Source organism: Dryobates pubescens, chromosome Z, assembly GCF_014839835.1.
Source record: "Dryobates pubescens isolate bDryPub1 chromosome Z, bDryPub1.pri, whole genome shotgun sequence".
NCBI classification, from domain to species: domain Eukaryota; kingdom Metazoa; phylum Chordata; class Aves; order Piciformes; family Picidae; genus Dryobates; species Dryobates pubescens.
The window spans coordinates 118793278-118814044 of record NC_071657.1 but is presented as its reverse complement, the minus strand read 5'-3'; the positions used below and the strand labels follow the sequence as shown (position 1 = coordinate 118814044).

At 43.9% G+C, this 20767-nt stretch overlaps 1 protein-coding gene across 4 annotated transcripts in view; it reads left to right on the top strand.

Annotated features, from left to right (window-relative positions):
• Positions 1 to 7803: 7803 nt before the first annotated feature.
• Positions 7804 to 20767, top strand: part of CHCHD3 (coiled-coil-helix-coiled-coil-helix domain containing 3) — a 190935-nt gene continuing 177971 nt past the window's right edge. For all 4 annotated transcript variants that reach the window (XM_009900239.2, XM_009900240.2, XM_054178807.1 and 1 more), the window contains exons 1-2: positions 7804 to 7959; positions 9842 to 9920. In XM_009900239.2, coding sequence (XP_009898541.1) covers positions 7876 to 7959; positions 9842 to 9920 — 163 coding nt within the window. In that variant the 5' untranslated portion in view covers positions 7804 to 7875. The remainder of the gene's footprint in view (positions 7960 to 9841; positions 9921 to 20767) is intronic.

Sequence of the window (20767 nt, the reverse complement as noted above, 5' to 3'; positions counted from 1 at the left end):
ACAGGCTGTTTCCCTTGGAAAGTACAGGGCTCTCTAGGGTGATTATGTAGTCAGGAACCAATGTGTAGTGCAGAGTAGAATCACAGAGTAGAATCACATAATAGGTAAGGCTCAAAAAAACCTTTAAGATCATCATATCCACCCATTAATACAGCACTAACAAGTCAGCTGCTACACCACGTTCCTCAGTACCACATCTACATGTCTTTTAAACATCTCCAGGGATGGCAATTCAACTACTGTCTTGGGCAGCCTGTTCCAGGGCTTGACATCCCTTTCAGGGAAGAAATTGTTCCTAATGTTCAACCTAAACCTCCTCTGATAGAACTTGAGGATCTTGTCCTATCGCTCATGACTTGGGAGAAGAGACCAACCCCCACTTCTCTACAATCTCATTTCAGGTAATTGTAGAGAGCAAGACTGTCTCCTCTGAGCTTCCTCTTCTCTAGGCTAAACAATGCCAGTTCCCTCAGCTGTTCCTCACAAGACTTGTGCTCTAGACCCTTCACCAGCTCTGTTGCCTTTCTCTGGACATGACCCAGCACCTCAACGTCTGTCTTGGAGAGAGGGACCCAAAACAGAATCCAGTATTCAAGATATTACATTACTAGCCCTGAGTACAGGGAAAGAAGGTTACATTGAAATGGGCCCCAAGCTGAACACTCTATTTGAGGTGCAGTCTCACTAGTGCTGGGTACAGGGGGACAATCATTGCCCTGGTCCTGCTGGCCCCATTATTGCTGTTGGCCTTCTTGGCAACCTGGACACACAGTGGCTCATCTTCAGCCTGCTGCTCTACAACAGCTCCAGTTCATTTTTCATCAGGCTGTCTCCAGCCACTCTGCCCCAAGCCTGGAGCATTCCTGGGGTTGTTGTGACCCAAACACAGGATCCAGTGTTTGGCCTTGTTTAAATTTGTTCCAGTGACCTCAGTCCATGGATCCAGCCTGTCTAGATCCCTCTGAATAGCCAATAATGAGAGTAATAAAGACTACTACTACTAATAATTATTTTTTTCCCCAGAAATAGGAGATTAATTCATTATTATTTATTGATAAGGCTGTTAACCTTGATGACTCAGGAAGCCAAACCATACAGATGTGACTCTCCTTGTGATATCAGTTGGTAGCTGTTCCTGATAAGGTGTTGCTGACTATGTGGTAAAATTCAGGCTTTTGTCTTGAACTAAGGAGAATAGAACACTGACTCTGAAGACTGAAGTAATGACGGAAGCATTGATTCTGAGCTGAGCCATGAACCTTCAGCCTCTGCAGGAGGTGAATTGGGATTGAAAATGAATATTTTTTGCCCTTTATATAACCAGGCCAGGCTCATTTGGAGAAATATGAGATGGCTTAGTTTAATTTGCCCAGAGTTAAAACAGGTACTGAAGCTTGTGCCAAAAGCATTAGGAGAAGCAGAATTTGACACAGTGGGGGTTGGAAGGGACATCTGGGAATCATCTAGTCCAACATCCCTGCTAAAGTAGGGTCACCCACAGCAGGTTGCCCAGGAACACGTTCAGGCAGCTTTGTAAAGTCTCCAGAGAAAGAGACTTCACAAAATCTCTGGGCAGACAGTTCCAGAGCTCCAGCACCCTCACAGGAAATTTTTTTTTTCATGTGTTCTGGTTTGTGCCCACTGCACCTTGTCCTGTCATGGGGCAGTACTGAAAAGTCTGTCTCCATCCTCCTGCCCTCCACCCTTTAGATATTGATCAGCATTGAGAAGATCCCCTCTCAGGTTGCCCTTCTCCAGGCTAAACAGCCCCAGATCTCTCAGCCTTTCCTCATCAGAGATGCTCCAGTCTCCTCAGCATCTTCATAGCCCTCTACTGATGCAGGGTGTTACTACTCCCCAGATGCAGGACCCTGCAATTGCCCTTGTTGAAATTCATGAGGTTCTTCTTTCACAACCCTCCAGCCTGTCCCAGTCTCACTGAATGGCAGCACAGTGTGACAGGGAGTCAGCCTGTCATCCCAGCTTTGTAACATCAGCAAACTTGCTCAGGGTCCACTCCATCCCTTCATCTAGGATGTTGATGAAGATGTTAACAAGACTGGACCCAATACTGAGGAACACCAGGAATGTAATGAAGACCTGACCATTTTCATGAGCCACTGGTCAGACATCAGGAGAAGGAGCAAATCCAGGCTGTGCCAGGCTGTCTCTGTGTAGGTGCAGTCCACATTGTTGTGGATGTACCTTAAGATCTTTGGCACTTGTAGGAGACATAGACGAGGATGTGCTGCCCCTGGAGTGGGAGAAGAAACACTGAAACAGGCTGCCCAGGAAGGTGGTTGAGTCACCATCACCAGAGGTGTTTAAAAACCATGTAAATATGGTGCTTGGGGATATGACTTAGTGGTGGACCTGGTAGAGCAGGGTTAATTGTTGGACTTGGTCTCAAAGGTCATCTCCAATGTAAAAAAATTCTTAAAGTTATATACTCATGAAACATCATCTCATGGCCAAAGGCACTGCTGCATCCAATAGAAAAGGGCCATTTCCATTTTGAGAACTTGCAGACTTTGCTATAATGATCATTGCTGATAAGGAGGAACCTAGGTACTATCAAAGTCCTTCCATGCTGAACATATCTATGGAGCAGATGACCATCAAGGGATAACCAGGGAAAGTCATACAGTACAACATGCTCACCGTGGCTCTGACTGAACAAGATGATCCTCTGCAGAATAAAACCTCACAGCAGGTGTGCAATGAGCCTTTATATGTCACCTCACCTATCAAGTGTTTTCATGGCATTTTTGAAGCCTGGAGTCAAGAAATTTAATAGTAACCTGTTCCTGAACTCATGAAGATTTATTTTTTTGTGTGGTGTCCTTCACCACTCTTTGGCTACACTTCATAGCAAATAATTTGTCTATTAAGTGGTATGAAAAGTATTTCTACCCCAAAGGAATAATGTCCAGTCAAGGACAAATGAGACTGGACAAGAGCTTTGTTTTTTAACAAAGGATAATGCATTTATAGTCTGGCCAGAAAAAAACAGGGAGTATGTGGGAAAGCACAAGAAATGAACGTTTTCAACCTGGTGAGGTATTGCTTGTTTTACAGATACACAATGAAATACCTGAAGTTTACCAGTTTGAGATGGATTTTCTGCTTACACAAGTCAGAAACAGGTTCAGATCAAACAAGAATCAGAAGCAGTTAATAGGTTTGTATTGATCACTACATTTTTATTTGTTATTCTGCTCTTGTGTTATCTTTTCTCTTGGTAGAGATGTACTCTATAGTATCCATAGAAGAGAGCTGATACAGAACATCATGTCCCCTGCTTTGGCACTGAATGACCTTGGACATGTCACTACATCATCTCTACCTTTGAGGCGTTAACTCAGCAAAGCCAGGTCACTGCTAAACCACATCCCTCAACACCACATATCCAGAAATGGTGACTCCACCACTTCCCTGGGCAGCCTGTTCCAGAGCTTGACACCCCTGTCAAGGAAGAAATTGTTCCTAATGTTCGACCTAAACCTCCCCTGGTGCAACCTGAGGCTCTTGCACTATCACTTGTTATTTGAGAGAAAAGACCAATCCTAACTTGGCTCCAGTATCCTCTCAGAGAGTTGCAGAGAGCTAGAAGGTCTCCCCTAAGTCTCATTTTATTCAGGCTAAAGAAACCCAGTTTCCTCAACTGCTCCTGACCAGACTTGTTCCCTAGATCCTTCACCAGCTTTGTTGCCCTTCTTTGGACACACTCCGGCACTTCAATGTCCTTCTTGCATTGAATACTAACAAATTATTCTCTGCTGAGCTCTATTCTGATGTTTTGATCACAACCGCTTCCTGCACTAGTTAGTTTTCACTCAGTTTCTATGCCACATAGAAGCCACCACTGTAGCAAGCTGATAGCCTTAAAGTAAGTGTATTATTTATGTGAACACAGAAATTGTTTGAACCTATACACATACAACAGATTTTTCTCTTTGCAATTTGCTTGTGAGAGTTGTGAACTAGACAGTAGTTTGTCTGCTGACTGTTAAGGATTTTTAGATTTCAAATTTGCTGCAGCCTTTTCAAACATCAATTTCTATATTTTTAACTTCCCCATCTAGCAACGCCCTTGAAAGAGCTCTCCAATAGGTTTGACCATCCACAGAGAAAAGCTTCTGACATATAGATAGCTCTGGCATGCAGCACACAGTCTTTCATTTCCACCTATTATAGGGGAACCATAAATTCGGAGGTACCTCAGTCTTACTCTTTCTTACAGTGAGTGAACCTTACAGACACAGCAGAATGATCCAAAACACTTTTTTTCCCACCAGAGTTACATCACTGTCTTCGTTTGAGCTAGAGCAGAACTAATTCTGTCCCCAGCATTGGTGGTGACAGCGATGTTACTGCCATCAGGAGAGCTGATCTGAATACAGATTCATATCTATTTAATTTTATTGTTAGCATTTTCACAAAAGATGGTTTAGTTTCTTTCTCAACTCATCAGCATCTTTCCCTTATTTCCTTTCTCTTCCCTTTGGGAAGGCAGTGGGGTTCATAAAGAGCATCTGTCACTTGTCTAAGAGCCTGGCCCAACCCTAACCCTTGGCAGTCATTAACCACATAAACAAAATTTGATCCCCTAAAAACATGCCCGGTGCAGAAAAAAATTCAGTACCCTCATTTTGTTGGTGCTCATACCCTATCAAGACAGATAGATGTAGAGTCTATTTATTCCCTTAAAATCATACAGTCACCGGGGTGTGGAATTCACAGTAGTACCCCCTCAGTGAAATGGGTTTCACATCGATAAAAACAGGCATAAACATCACGTCACCCACCTCAGGAGAATGGCTCATATGTCCTTGATATATTTTCAAGCAATTTTTATTTGGTAGTAAAGTGGCTGCCAGCCAATGCTTCAGTAATATCTTAAGCCCCAAGGAAGGCAGGTACTGCTGAAACGTTGTCTGATAGACACTTTACACACAAATAAAAATGGGTTGAAAACATAGCCATGATGTGTGAGCAGGTCTGTGGATGCAACCAACACGATGTTCGCATCGACTTGGAGAAATGAAATGTGTCAGTTGACACAGGCTGCAATAATCTGTTGTGATCATTCTGTAAACACTTTGGGACAAATTTCTTGCTACAGGGAACGGAAGGCTTTGGTTGCACTTCAGTACAAATAGGCTGTCTTTCTTCAAGCCAAGCAGATGAAGGACTTGCAAGGAGCAAAAAGTAAAAAGAAAGGTTTCCAAATACCATGGTTATTGTTAGTTGTATGTTGTCAGTGTTAAGATGTCCATCAGAAGACTGGGGCATCGCTGGGTAGAACAAGTGAAGAGGCCAGATGGTGGGAGAGAGAAAGCAACATGTATTCATATGATTTGTAAAGGTAATTCTTGCCTCATACGTAGTCTACAGAAATTGAAAGATGTATCCTATGCCACTGGCATCCAGAATGCAATACTTTTTCTGGTATTATTGACTATAATTACATTTTTGTTTTCCTTCTCAGAATTCTTTGTAATGCTCTCATAGACTGATCTACAAAGTCTGAACACCAACATTTGTGTGTCTTCTGTACCAGAGACACCTTGTGTGTGTCTAGAGAAGTAATTCTGTGATCTAAAATCAGTAGTAGGTTGTTGACATATACTGAAACCACTCAGGAAACCACAGGCTTTGTTATGTGTGCCTCTGATGAAATAATTTGAAAACCCTTTTGTACAAGATATAGCAGACATTCCAAAATGTTTTCAGATGCTCTCTAAATGGAAAAGATATTTCCAAGGCATATAAAACTGAGAATACAAGTTGGCTTATATGTGGATAATATTTGTCTTCCCAGTATGAATTTCAGTGGTTCACATAATCACATAATAGTCCAACCCCCCAGTTGAAGTAGGGTCACCCAGAACAGGCTAGCCAGGATCATGTACAGGCAAGTCTGGAATATCTCCAGAGGAGACTCCACAATCTCTCTGGGCAGCCTGGGCCAGACCTCCAGCACCCTCACAGCAAAGAAGCTTTTCCTCATGTTCAGATGGACTTTCCTGGATTCCAGTTTGTGCCCACTGCCCCTTATCCTCTTTGTGGGCACCACTGAAGAGTCTGTCCCCATACTCTTGAGTCTTACCTTTGAGATATCACAGGATCACAGGATGTTAGGGGTTGGAAGGGACCTCTAGAGATCGTCGAGACCAACCCCCCTGCCAGAGGAGGACCACAGAATCTAATGTAGGTCACATAGGAACACATCCTAGGCGGGTCTTGAAAGTCTTCAGAGGACATTCCACGACTTCCATCTGTCCCACTACTCTGTGGCCTTTACAGTAAAGAATTTCTTCCTCATGTGGAGGTGGAACTTCCTGTGCTGTAGTTTGCATCCATTGCCCCTTGTCCTGTCACGGCACAAGTGAGAAGAGGCTGTCCTCTCCTTCTTGACACGCAGCCCTCATATTTTATATGTTTAATAGATCCTTCTCAGTCGTCAACCCTCCAGACTAAAAAGCCCCAGGTCTCTCAGCCTTTCTTCATAAGGCATATGCTCTAGTCCCTTCATATCCTTGTAGCCCTCTGTTGGACTCTCTCAAGTAGATCCTTGTCCCTCTTGAAATGGGGAGCCCAAAAGTGGATGCAATATTCCAGGTGGGGCCTCACTAGGGCAGAGTAGAGGGGAACAAGAACCTCCCTCAATCTGCTGGACACACTCTTCTTAATGCACCCCAGGATACCATTGGCCTGCTTGGCCACAAGGGCACATTGCTGTGCCATGGATAACTTCTTGTCCATCAGGACTCCCAGGTCTTTCTCTATGGGGCTGCTCTCTAGCAGATCACCTCCTACCCTCTACTGGTGCAGTTTATTATTCCTTCCCAGGTGCAGAACTCTGCACTTATCTTTGTTGAACCTCATTAGGTTCCTCTTTGCCCAGTTTTCCAGTCTGTCTAAGTCTTGCTGAATGGCCACATCAGCCAAGCTTCCCAGTTTGGTATCCTCAGCAAACCTGCCGAGAGGATAATCTGTCCTGTCATCAGTATCATTGATAAAGATGTTGATACCAGCACTGAGATCTCCTCTCAGGGTGCTTTTCTCCATGTTAAACAGATCTAGGTCTCGCAGCCTTTTCTTTTGACAGAGATGCTCCTTATAAGATAGATGCGTTTAATTCCAGCCATCAAGACAGACCATGGGATCTACATGGGGTGGGTTCATTTACAGAACAGCCAGATCCAGATGCAATTTATATTGTAGGCTGAAAATAAAATGTATTATGCATTGTTAACATTATTCATCTCTGGGAAAGAAAATTACATGCCCAAAGGGGCTATGCTAATAGCAATTTTATGCTGCTATGGTGTGGGAAATGGGACGAGGCATCATCTGAGGCCCTGAGCCCCAGCAGCAGCCTGAGGCACTTGCCCCACACGCCACTAGCGTGGCAGAAGCACACCCCTTCGTTAGTCCCAGAGGGACATGCAAAGTTGCAGCAGAGAATGCAGAGCCGTGCCCCACAGGCTTTGAGGGGCGACAGCTCCCGCGTTCACGCCCGGGGGATGGAGAGAGCTTCACTACCGAGCGGGCACTGCACGGGCACACCGCCCTTCCCGCCTCCTGGCGCTAAGCAACATGGGACTTGTAGTCTGCGCACCGCTGAAGTTGAAACCCAAAAAGTTTCCGCTCCCTTTCCGGGTATCTCGGGGCTTCTCAGCAGGTGCGCGCGGTTTCTATGGCTACGGCCCACAAGCCAATAGTGATCAAGGTTCTACAGCTGGGGGGCGGGATAGAGTGAGCGGCGGACCAATAAAGGGTGACGTTGTTGCGGGGCGTACTGGCAGTGGGGACAGCGAGTCTCCTTGGGGCTGTCCCTGGCCGCGGCCTGCTGTGCGCCGGGCAAATATGGGCGGCGGCGGGAGCAGCACCCGGAGGGTCACCTTCGAGGCGGATGAGAATGAAAACATCACGGTGGTGAAGGGAGTGAGGGTGAGCGCAGGCCTTCTCTGGGCTTGGGGTTCTCAACGGGTCCCCACCGGGATTCTCGGGGCCCGGCTTGCCCCCCGCTGCCCCGAGTACAGCCCCCTCCGCTCTGGGCCTTCTCTCGTCTTTCTGTGCCTCACCGTTGCTGGTTTCTGTCCCTGCAGCTCTGTCCTTTCATGCCTTGTAGTTTTATCCCCACTGCCGGTGTGACCTTCCACCCGTTTCCTTGTCTCGCTCCGCTTTTTCAGATGGGTATTTTAGGGGACTGGTGAGAGCCGAGTTGCCAAGGTGTAGTCTGGCGATGGATGGGATAGCAGGGAGCACGCCGTGACTAGGGGGCTTCTTAGGGGAGCCTTGCCCCTAGCCCGGTTACTAGAATCGGATGATAAAAGAGTAGTAGAAGAGGTGTGTAATTAGCAGAGTTTGTTTTCTCCTGACCTTTATATCAGAGAGCTCCTCTCTTTTCCGTATTCTACTTTGTTTCATGTGATCTATTCAACTTCCTGTATACCTGCAGAAGCATTCCTATTTTTTCCCTATTTATGACATGCGGTTGCCTGTAATACAGACTGAGAGTGGATCTTATCAATGTTTATCAATATTTAAAGGGCAGGGAGCAAGGGGATGTGGCTTGACTTTACAGTGGTGCCCAGTGACAGTAAAAGGGACAACAGGCACAAACTGGAGTACAGGAAATTCCATCTGAACGTGAGGGATAACTTTCCTCCAAGGGTGCTGGTGCCTTGGAGCAGGATGCCCAGAGAAGTTCTGGAGTCTCCTTCTCTGGAGATATTCCAAACCCACCTGGACACCTTCCTATGTGAGCTGCTGTAGCTGACCCTGCTTTAACAGGGGAGCTGGACTGGATGCTTCCCAGTGGAGATGCTACCTGTGCCATTCTGTGATACATTGTAAGCTAATTTGTGACACAAGATGATTTAAATCTTGTAGCTTGGAAGTGTTACAGGGGAAGATGTCACAGTTCATATCAGGAAGGATAATAACTATCTTTTATTTTTTATTACTCCTCATAGGGAGGAGTGTTGTGAAATGAACCATGATAGCACCTGGTTCTTCTATAGGCATGCTTAAGTTTTTTCAGTTCTGGTCATTTAATGATCTCAGGCAAGTAGGTGACAGTAATAGAAGTGTTCTCAGCAGAGTTCATTTTCACTCTTAAATACTGGGAAGGACTATTAGAATTTCTCTCAAGTATCCTGGATCTTAAAATATTGGGAATAAAAACTAAATGATACTGTGGGTACTAGGAAAATGTAGGTTCAGTAAATAATATTAGTTCATTGAATATCCCAAAATGGGGATAATTGATGAAGGCAAAAAGGCTGATTAATTACAAGGAATGTGTCAAAGGGTCTTATCTCCTTCAGTGTTCCTGTATCCTTTTATTTGCTGTATCAGTTTCTTGTGTGCGGTGAGAGGCAAAATAATCTTGTTCAGCCTAATAGTACTAGGAGATGAATGCTCACTCCACAAGGGGAAATAAGAAGCTTATTTTCTGTTGTGGATAGAATTCTAGCAGCTGCTAGAATTGGGGCTCTGTGTTCTTTTTAAAAGCAGTTTTGCTTCATTTTGTGGGGAAAGAGAGAAGAGTGTAAAGGAGAAGATATGCCAGGGGAGGTTTAGGTTGGACATTAGGAACAATTTCTTCATGGAAAGGTTATCAAGCTCTTAAACAGGCTGCTCATGGCAGTGGTGGAGTCCCCATTCCTGGAGGGGTTTTAAAGCTGTGTGGATGTGGTGCTGAGTGATATGGTTTAGTGGTGACCTGTCAGTGCTGGGTTAACTTGACGATCTTAAAGGTCTCTTCCAATTAAAATGGTTCTGTGATTCTGCTCAGTCTGACTCTGGATGGGGGGTTATTTTTCAGCTGTCTGACAGCGTCATTGATCGTATGAAGGAGCCTTCAGCCAGTGGAAGATCACAGCACCGATCAGCATCTGGCACAGGTATGCTCATGCTTTTTCTGGTTTTCCTGTGAGGAAGAAAATGAGATGTGCCTCTCAGAGTGTTGTAATGAGCTCATTGCCATTTTGTAGATGTTAATTCTTGATAACAACTTCTTTCTCCTCTCCTTTTGAAAAAGGAAGTAGTTTGTAGACTTTCAGAGGAGTTGAATTACTCTTTGCTTCTGAGTAAAATTGAAGTGTAAAACACTGCAACGAGTCCAGAGAAGAACAACAAAGTTGGTGAGGGGTTTGGAACATAAGCCCTATGAGGAGAGGCTGAGGGAGCTGGGGTTGCTTAGCCTGGAGAAGAGGAGGCTCAGGGGTGACCTTATTACACTCTACAACTACTGGAAGGGAGGTTGTAGACAGACGGATGTTGGTCTCTTCTCCCAGGCGGCCAGTACCGGGACAAGAGGACACAGTCTCAGGCTGTGCCAGGGGAGGTTCAGGCTGGATGTTAGGAAGAAGTTCTATACAGAGAGAGTGATTGCACATTGGAATGGGCTGCCTGGGGAGGTGGTGGAGTCACCATCACTGGAGGTTTTCAGGAGAAGACTTGATGGGGTGCTTGGTGCCATGGGTTAGTTGTTTGGGTGGTGTTGGATTGGTTGATGGGTTGGACGTGATGATCTTGAAGGTCTCTTCCAACCTGGTGTATTCTATGTATGTATTCATTAGATGTGGTTTTCTATGGTATTACCCATTGTTAAAGACTTTAAAAACAAATATTATTTCAGAATGTGTTAAGTTTTGAAGTGAAAATTCTTAAGTTCTTAGCTAAGACTGAACTGCAGTATAGTGAGTCTCTGCTCAAATATAGTTACACATGGGATAGTGGAAATTAATCTCAGTTTACACAGGTCTGTGTTTCAGAATGGTGGTTTTCTTAGCTTGTTGTATTGTATCAGCAAGGCCTGTTTCAGTGCTTCAGACAGACTCTGTGCCAAGCAGCTTGTGCTCTGGTATGAAACTCTTATCATGGGGAACCTGATGTGGCTGCTGGAGTGAAAATAAAAAGGAAGAGACTGAAGCATGTGGTTTACTGGTGGAATAAGTGAAATTTGTAAGGTTCCAGTAAGGTATCTTATCAATGGATGTTGGCTACCTCGACTTCATCAAGGCTTTAGACATTGTCTCTGTGATATCCTCCTAGGGAAGTTCAGGAAGTGTGGGTTAGATGGATGGACAGTGGGGTGGAGGAGAACTGGCTGAATGACAGAGCATAGAGGGTTGTCATCAGTGTCTGAGGACTGTATCTCGTGGTGTTCCCCAGGGGTCAGGACTGGGTCCAGTCTTGTTAACATCATTCATTAGTGTCCTGGATGAAGGGATAAGAGTGAAGCCTCAGCAGATTTGCTCGTGGTACAGAACTGGTAGGAGTGGCTGACACCTCATTGGGCTGTGCTGCCTTCAGCCAGACTTGGGCAGGCTGGAGAGTTGGGTGGAACGGAATCTCAAGAAGTTCAACAAGGACAAGTTTAGGGTCTTGCATGTGGGGGAGGAAAACCCCCCCGCACCAGTACAGGTGAGACATTGACCTGCTGCAATGCAGCTCTGTAGCTGGTGGGAATGCTTGTGGACAAGTTCACCATAAGAAAGCAATGTGCGCTCATGGCCAAGAAAGTCGATGGTGTCCTGGGCCATGTTAAGAATGTGCACAGCAGGGCAAGGGTTCTTCCCCTTTACTCTGATCTACTAGAGGGTGCTGCCAGAGTATTGTGTCCAATTCACTGCTCCCCAGTTCAACAGACAAGGAGCTACTGGAGAGAGTTCAACGGAGGCTCCAAAGATGGTGAGGGAACTGGAGAATATCTGTGAGAAGGAAAGGCTGAGAGACCTGGGGCTTTTTTAGCCTAGAGAACTCGCAGTGTAAGTGGGGGTCTTATCAAGGTTGATCAATATCTAAAGGCTGGAGGTCACAAGGATAGAGCCCAGCTCCTTTCAGTGGTGCCCAGTGATGGGACAGGGGGCAGTGGGCACAAACTGGAATCCAGGAAGTTCCTTCTGAACATGAGGCAAAACTTTTCCTGTGAGGGGGCCAGAGCCCTGGAGCAGGCTGCCCAGATGGGTTGTGGAGTCTCTTCTGAGAGATTCCAAACCTGCCTGGACACAATCCTGTGCAACTTGCTGTGGATGGCCCTCCTTTTGGTAAGGATTTTGGAGTAGATCTGCAGATACCCTGCTAACCCCCCTGATTGTGAAATTCCATGTATCTCTTTTTCTCCATTTAAATAGTAGCCTTCCCATATGCATGTATTTTATTGTGGCAAAGTAATTATTCAAGGTAGAAAAATTTATATGAACACTTGTAGATCCTACCTACTTTCACAGTGATGCTTGTTCCCTTTTCATGCTAAAACCTGAGTTGTAGAAGCAGTCTTGCAGATAATCATCTCAGGGTATTTTTATGGGGTGGATGTGGTAACTGGAGATGAAGACTGTGGTCTTGCAGGAGTTTGGTGTTAATTCTGCATGGCCATATCTTTATCCTTAATTTTGTTTCTCTTTGTGTTCAAAATAGTACTTGTTTTTATTGCTTTATTTTTATTTGTTGAAAAGGTTAATGAATTGCTTGACCTTTAGCAAACCTGGGAAATCTGACAGCTATTTTGGTGTTAAGAATTGGTGGTTTTGGTTAAGTGCTTTTATTTCCCCAGAAAAGTATAATGCCAAAATGATTTGCATTTAAGATGAAATTATCCTTCAGTACATGTTACCAGACCAGCCATTGTTGATGTTTTTTTTTTCTTTGTAATGAAGAATTCTAAAATACTGAATTTATTTGCTGTAGGAAACCTGTTTATTTGTAGCTACATCTAATTCATCGGGTTGCCATTTGGCTGATGAGTTTCCATTACAAGAAGGGCCCTTGCTTTGAAGCCAGATAGTTTAATATTGAACTAATCTCTGATGGCTTCAGGGGCTGTGTCCTAAAACTGGGGATTTTCCTTCAGTGCTGGGGCTTGGTTACTTCGTCTCTTGCACTGAGAATAAGACCTCTCCAGGAAGTTCCTCCTCTTCTGTTCCTCAATCTGGTGACACCTACTTGTGAGTGATCCATTACATCAGAAAAACTAGAGTTTTCCAAGAATGGGGGTGTTTGGAGGCTGACTCTGGCTTTTGGATTGCCAGCTGGGACAGTTTGTTAGCCTGCATTTATTTCTTTATATTCTAGACAGATAACAGTTTTCTATGACAATAAAGATGTCTGGAGGGAGAAACATTAGAGCTATTAAAAGCAGCCCCTTTTTTTTTTTTTTTTCTTTAAATGCAGTCTTTGAGAGCTTTTGGTGGAGGAATAATGAATTAGATTACAAGAAGGAATATGTATCTTGTTGCTTGCCAATATATGATGAATTTATTGACTGCAGTTTGGGGTTGGAAAATGAAATTACATACACTTGCAATGAAATCTGACATCTAAATAGTACGTCTTAAAGCATCCTGGCTTGCTTGGATCATTTTCTGACTTCTGAGCAATATTAAATATACTAAAATATTTAACAAGTATAAAATCTTTAAAGTATGTCTGTAATTCCTAAAGCAATATTGATGAAAAGTAATTTAGGCAGACAGTAAGACCCCAAAAAAAAAAAGTATTCACTGAGTGTGTCATACCTACAGCTTCAGTTGTAGCAGACAGAGGGAAAGGTTTAATTTGTTTTACCTTAGTACATAGCTAAAAAGCTAATAATCACAGGAGGGGAGGAAACAAATCCTTAAGTTACCAAGAGTCTCTGCATCTCTTTGAAGAAACATTGTACTGATGATACAGGGTTTCTCTTTTTGTTTTTTTTTAAAAACTGTATTAGTTGTTATTGTTACTGTCTTCATGTAGAGAAATCTGTAAAGGAGCCCTGTCATGAAGTACTACGTATTGCGTAGGGTGGGGTGTGTGTGTGTTCAAATGAACACTGTGAAGGCCTCCTTAGAAATGAGGTTAGACCTTGCATGTTCCCAGTGGAGGAAGAAAAATTCTTAGCTTTGTTCATTTGTATGGAATGATGCCTTCCAATTGTGTGCTCTGTGTTGGTGTCACTCTTCTGGTGGAGTTTCAGTGGTCCAAAGTGTCTTGGCTCAGTAAATACTGCTGAGGTATACAGGAATGAGTATCTGAGGAGCTAGCTGGAGATGTGCGGTGGAGGTCTGCCTTTTCTTCCAGGCAGCAAGTGACAGGATGAGAGAGAACAGCCTCAGGCTGTGCCAGAGGAGGTTTAGATTGGACATAAGGAAAAATTTCCTTTCTGTAAGGGTTGTCAAGCCCTGGAACAGGTTGCTTAGTGGACTCCAATCTCTGAAGGGAGTTATAAACTGTTTTGATGTGGCACTGAGGGATATGGTTTCATAGTGGACTTAGTAGTGTTTGGTTGTTGTAATACAGTTCTATTCACCCCGAGCAAAGCTTTCAGGACAAGATGTAAGCAGGCAAATACATTTACTATGTTATACAGCAAAGTTATCTAGTCTATCAGAAGGCACATGTGTCACATCTCCATTGGCATGCATGTAATTAGTCAACTATCTTATGAAGAGAGCTAGTTGGTGGGATCCTGTGAGAGGCAGATATGACTGATAAGCTCAGAAAGGTTGTGAGATCCTTAAGGACAAACTCTTCCTAGTGCAAGAACAGTCTATTCCAGTGCTCAGGAAAAGTAATAGATCTATTGGGAGGCCTTGTACTTCCAGAGGACTTAGACTGGCTGGAGGAGTGAGCCAACATGAACCTCATGAAATTCAAAAAGGACAAATGCCAAGTCCTGCACTAGGAAAGGAGTAACCACTTGGGGCAGTGCAGGGTAGGTCTTGTCTGTCTGGGGACAAACTGCTGAAAAGGAGCTGGAACAAATTCAGCAAAGGTCAGGAGTGTCTTCCCTTGGGGGAAAGGCTGAGAAAACTTGTCTTTTTCAAGGTCAAGTAGTGAGGATTTTGAGGAAGCCAAATAGCAGCCTTCCCATATGTATGTTGCCTATTGAGAAACTGGCACAGATACTTCATGATGATGAGGGCAGGTGCGCATATTGAAGCAGGAGAGGTTTGGAGTGGCAATAAGGAAAACTTTTGTCATGATAAGACAAGTCAGACATGGGAAGAGCTTTCCTAGTGAGGCTGTGCAGTCTCCATCCTTGTAGGCTCTCAAGATGCGAGTGAACAAACCCTTCAGAAATCTGATCTCAAGGCTGCTTTGAGCAGAGAGTTTGACAAAACTTCTGGAGACCTCTTTGAACTGGAATGATTCTGTAATCTTGTGTTTTGATGGCAGGGTATGAAAATAGGTTTGGTAAGTGCAACAGAGCTGTTGTATTCCTTATAAGGAGGGAAAGAACCACCATGTGCCGCAATGTGCAGGAGAATGTGGCTGAAAATGTGTACCCCAGAGTCATTGTCCTTGTTTCTTGTCTGGTGTGGTGGTTTAAGCCTTAACTGGAGTTTAATCTACCAAAAAATAATCTGGAGTTGGTTTGGAAGAAGTGATTTAAAAAAAAAAAAAAAAAAAACCAAAATCAATAACAGGGGATCACAGTATAACTAAGGTTGGAAGAGACCCCAAGGATCATCAAGTCCAACCTGTCACCACAGACCTCACGACTAGACCATGGCACCAAGTGCCACGTCCAATCTCCCCTTGAACACCTCCAGGGACGGTGACTCCACCACCTCCCTGGGCAGCCCATTCCAATGACGAATGACTCGCTCAGTGAAGAACTTTCTCCTCACCTTGAGTCTAAACCTCCCCTGGCACAGCTTGAGACTGTGTCCCCTTGTTCTGGTGCTGGTTGCCTGGGATTTACAAGGGTGAGGAATAAGGATGAATAGGAGAATATACAAAACCAAATTTGGATGGCCTTGTATCTCCCTCTGTGTGTGGATTTCAGTCCTTTAGAGAAGCGTGGATGCGGCAGGAAGAAGATCAGGCCTGACCACATGGCAGAACCAGGAGGCCAGCAGTGGCTGTGGGTCCTTTCCAACAGGCGAGGCAGGAGCAAAGAAAGACTATGGCTCCCATGCGCCCCCCCCCCCCCCCCCTTATAGCCTTGCTGGACAAGAAGGGGGAGCAGAACAGACCAACTTAGACCCTGGGGGATTCCTCCTCCCAGGAGGGAGAAACCATATCCACCTGGATCAGATTTCTTTTGTCCCCTGGAGGAAGCAGGGCTCTCAGAACCCTCCCCCCTGCTGGGTGGTGTAACCCAGCACATCTGGCTTTTAGGAAGACTAGATTTGAATAATTCCAGCACCTGCTGATGGTACAACTAATTGCAGATAGATGGTGCATGGAAGGAGTAAAACTGGAGTATCCTATGATAAATGCTGTGGGAGGCTCTGCAGAATGCCTTGTGACTTTGAATTGTTTGGTATTTTCACTACTTATGAGTATGGAAGTTCACAGTTTGGCTATGTGTGTGCCAGTTCAGCAAGAATTACCTGTAAATAAGCCCTCTTAGTTCTGTGCCCTTTCAGATATTAATTGCTTTCTGGTACATTTTTGTTGCAATAACATTTTTTGCCTGCATAAACTGAACAATGAAGTTAACTGGAGCTTCCACAGTTTTATTTTGTAGAATTTCCGTTATTTCCAGAAAAGGAATCCCCCAGAGTTTTGTGAATGTCCAGGTTAATTCCCTGCTCTTCACTTTTCTGTGAGAAGCCTGAAAATTTCAGGCAGTTTGCAAACCCACATTCGTGGCTGAAAGAACCTTTCTTCCTTTTCCTAGCAGCAACCATGGAGGCTTGGTTTGCTAGTGCTTGTTTTGCCCTCCCAGGTACAGCTCTGGGTACTCTTTAGAAGTTTTTAAACTTAGCTAGTCCTGAAAACCCCTGTGAAAATAAGTAGGAATCCCCATCAACCAACTGAACTTGTTTGTTCATCACTGGTAACCTGGAAGGCCATGATTTGCATCTTGCACATCAATTTTAGGTTTGGTTTTCATGGAATCATTTTGGTTGGAAGATACTTTTAAGTCAAGTCCAAGTGCCAATCCAGCATTGCCAGATTACCATTAAACCATGTCCCTCACCATCACATCTACAGAGATTTTAATGTCCCCCAAGGATGGGGATTCCAGCACTGTCCTGGACAGCCTGTTCCAGGACCTGACAATCCATTTGGGGAATTCTTTTTCGTGATGTCTAACGTTAACCTTCCCTGGCACAACTTGAAGACATTTCCTCTTGTCCTATTGCTTATTCCTTGGGAGAAGAGACCAACCTCCGCTTTGCTTCATCCTCCTTTCACTTGCAGGCAGCCACAAGGCCTCCCCTCAGCTTCCTTTCCTCCAGGCTGGAGAATTCCAGTTCCCTCAGCTGCTCCTCAGAAAACTTGTTCTCTAGACTCTTGGTGATTTTGATTTCCTGTTGACCTTTTTGGGAGGGAGAAATTAAAAAAAGTATTTCCAATGGCAATAGAGGTATTTGTGAGAAATACCGATGAGTTGTAATGGCCTTTTGGTCTGAAAATCTTGGAAGCCTCTAGCATAGCTGTCATGGCAAGAATATGTTCCAAGGAGTTTGTCACTTGGGTTGAGTAAGGTTCATCCTACTGCTCTTGATGAGGGAGGCAGATATATGGTGTAATACATGGTTTTATAGAGGAAGAGCAGCTTCATCAGAAGCTTCTGACACTCAGGCAACAGTCTGCTCTGGGTATATATTTTTTGACTTGTGATCTAAACTTGAGTGTACTTACATCTGTGATGCTGCAGTGCTCTCTTGTCACTTCCTGTATCGTCACTTGTTGTCCCTGAGTTTCTTGAAGGTAACTTTACTTTCAGTGATGTATATTGATATTCTTTGGGTTGAAGGTTCACTTTTCATGGAAGCATTTTATTATCAAAAGGTGAAACGACTTGTAACTCGCCAGTCTGCTAAAGATGCCGAGCTTTTAATGCTGTCACTGTAACAGCAGATCTTTAGTTGTGCCTGACATTCGTGTCACTGGATTGCAGGAGCATAGGGAAGGTGGAATTAAGAATGGGAGATGAATCAAGTGTTGCATAAATTAAAGTTCTCACTGTGTGGCATGCAAGGTGTTCTCTGAATAGTTTGAAGTGTCCTTGTAAAATGGTGCTGAAATTAGGAGGAAAATTGAGCAAATAATTCAGATTCTACATCTGTTTTGTGTGGGTCGTCTAGGTTTTTTTTCTTCTTTTAGTTCATAGTAATTTGGAGTTCAGGGCGCTGAAAGTGCTTAATTCACTCCATGTCCTCAAAGTGCAGTATGAATCTCATCAGGAAGATGGTGTAGGGTTGAGTATATGTGGTGAGAATGTTGAAGATGGCTAAAAGCCTTAATTTAATGTTTGAAGACTGGGATTGTTGAATATGGAGAAGGTAAATAATTGTATGAGAAATATCTAGAACTTTAGGAATGCTCATGTTGCTCATGGAAATCAAACTTTGCAGCCTGGATGTTCCTGAGGCACTCCATGGTACTGTATTCCCAACATGCATCCAATTCAAAAGTTGGTTTTGATTGTTCAATTCTCGGAGATATCACGACTGCACCCTTGGGCTGCCCACTCAAATTGCATTTTGAGGGTAGAGACATCCTGTGGCATATCAGACATCAAGTGTACAAAGCTGGAACAGGAACAAATGGCAAAAGGTGTTGGAAGTTCTCATACAATTGTCATGTTTTTAAGCTTTTAATCGGATGTGACAAATAACCTTTTCTAATGGTCTCATGTCTGAACATGTGTGTCCCTGTAATAAATTGTGTCCAGTGACCTAAGCCATCCAGAAACACTGCACAAGAAGTGTTTTGTACAACCCTCAAGCTCTTGCAAAGTAGAATTAAACAGAACTTTTACAGGTAAATTGGTAGTAACAACTACAAGGCACCCTAACCAGCCCCCTGAAATATCTTATGTGTATCTCAGTATAGTGGTAATTTCCACGTGAAACACTCTTAATTATGCTCCAAGAAGTGATGTGTCTGTGTCAATGTTAACCTAGAGTTCTGATTTGATTGTGCAACTGGAATGACAGTAATGAATATGAAATCTGTCTTTCTTTCATTGAAATGAAATGTTTATGTTCAACTTAGTATGAAAAAGAAGTGGTCCATGTGTGGGAGGTGTTCAAGTCTGGAACTGCAGTAATTGATTCTACCTCTCCTCCTGCTCCTGGTATTGCTATTTTTTCTCAATGTTGTAAAAGGAACTAAATAAGTATTCTGAAGGTTGCAAGGGTTCTGCAAGAGCTTTTAGGAATTGTTAGATGTTTTTCCCCCCTACATGAGGATCAGGGAGAGAGCCTGTGTATCACATGAATATTGTCAAATATTGAGGGGACATTTGATCTGTTCAGGGATTCTCATAACTGGTCTTGAAGGAAGAGCACCTTGGTGTCAGGTTCTGTCCTATTCCCAGGTCTTAAGCTGAAAAGATTCATTGTGAAGACAGTCAGCTGCTGTTAGTTTTTCCTCTTAGTAATGCTTTTCTCTGTGAGGCTTTTTGCAGATAGGCAAAATTTCTTTCAGTGGTGTGGTGGTTTTAGGCTATGCCTTTAAAATTCAATTACAGATTTTGAGCAGAAAAGTAGAAAAATATAAATAAATCACTATTGGGTGTAAAAGGGAAAACTAAGGTTTATCCAAACAAATCCATTGGAGGGATATCTGCTATAAAACGGGCTGTAGCAAAACAATTCTTTCTCTTTTCTGGTCACTTCTCTGCTTGCTGCACTCAGCAGAGATTAACCTGCCCTTTTTTTTTTTCCAGCTCACCTTGGCTTGGCTGCATTGTTTAGTTAAATCTAACCCATTGCTTTCTCTCTGCTCCTTTTCTCTCTTGGGACGGGGAGGTGGGGGTGGGGCAGTGGAACAGCTTCCCTGGTCTCTGGCCAGGGGGATTTTTGTGTTGTTTGCTAATCGTAAATCTGTATAATATTGTAAATACTGCATCTTTTGTACATATTTACTGAATTCCATTGTAGAGTGTAGCTTTGCTTGTAAATACAGGTTCCATTTGCTTCTAACTGAGTTGGTCTGGCAAAGTTAATGCTGGGGAGAAAATTTCAACCCACCACATGAAAAAAAAATTGGCGCCTATTCAACGTGGGGCGATTAATTCCTGCTCAGATTAAGGAAACACAATGCAGCTGTTTTGGGTTTTGTGGCATCTGCTATATTCTGCTCTGTGATACTGTACAGGCGGTGTGTATCAGCCATGATGAATAATCTAGGTAGCTATTTGGCATATCGGATATTTCTTTGGTTTAAATACAAGCTGAAAATGCTGTGTGACCGCTGCATGGGATTTCTTTGGGTGGAAAAAATATGATAATGTGACTGTAACTGTTCCTGCAGAGATACGAGTTTAGTGTTCCTGTTAGAGTTATGTAAGCAGCTGGGACCCCAAAATGATTTATTTGCTATGTGTGATTTTGCTTTCAGTGATAGTAAATGTGTGCCTGTTAATAGCACTGTATTGAGAGAGACGTGAAGCAAACAGGTGTTATCTTTGTAGATGTAGCAGAAGGAGACGTTGGAGGTCTACTGATGGGACACAGAAATAGGGCAAACAGCTGGAAGTGGGCAGGGAAAGCGGCTCTGAGTGAAAATGGCTGTAGGTCTGGCGTTCAGCCCGCAGGGGGCAGATGTAACCCGCTGAGGTAGCGCCCATACCTAAGATGGTGGCCACAGCGGCAGTGCCAGCAGTTGAGATGGTGGCCATGGCTTCACTGGCAGCCCTTAGGCAGGAAGCCACTAGGCCTCAAAGTCCAGACGCTGATGCTGGTTTTGTGCAAAGCCCTTCTACGTCTGCAAAGTCTGCTGTAAATTTAAACGCAGCTCCAGTTAAATTGCAGCTTTGGATAAAAGGGGCAGGTGCAAGGCAGATGCAGAGGAA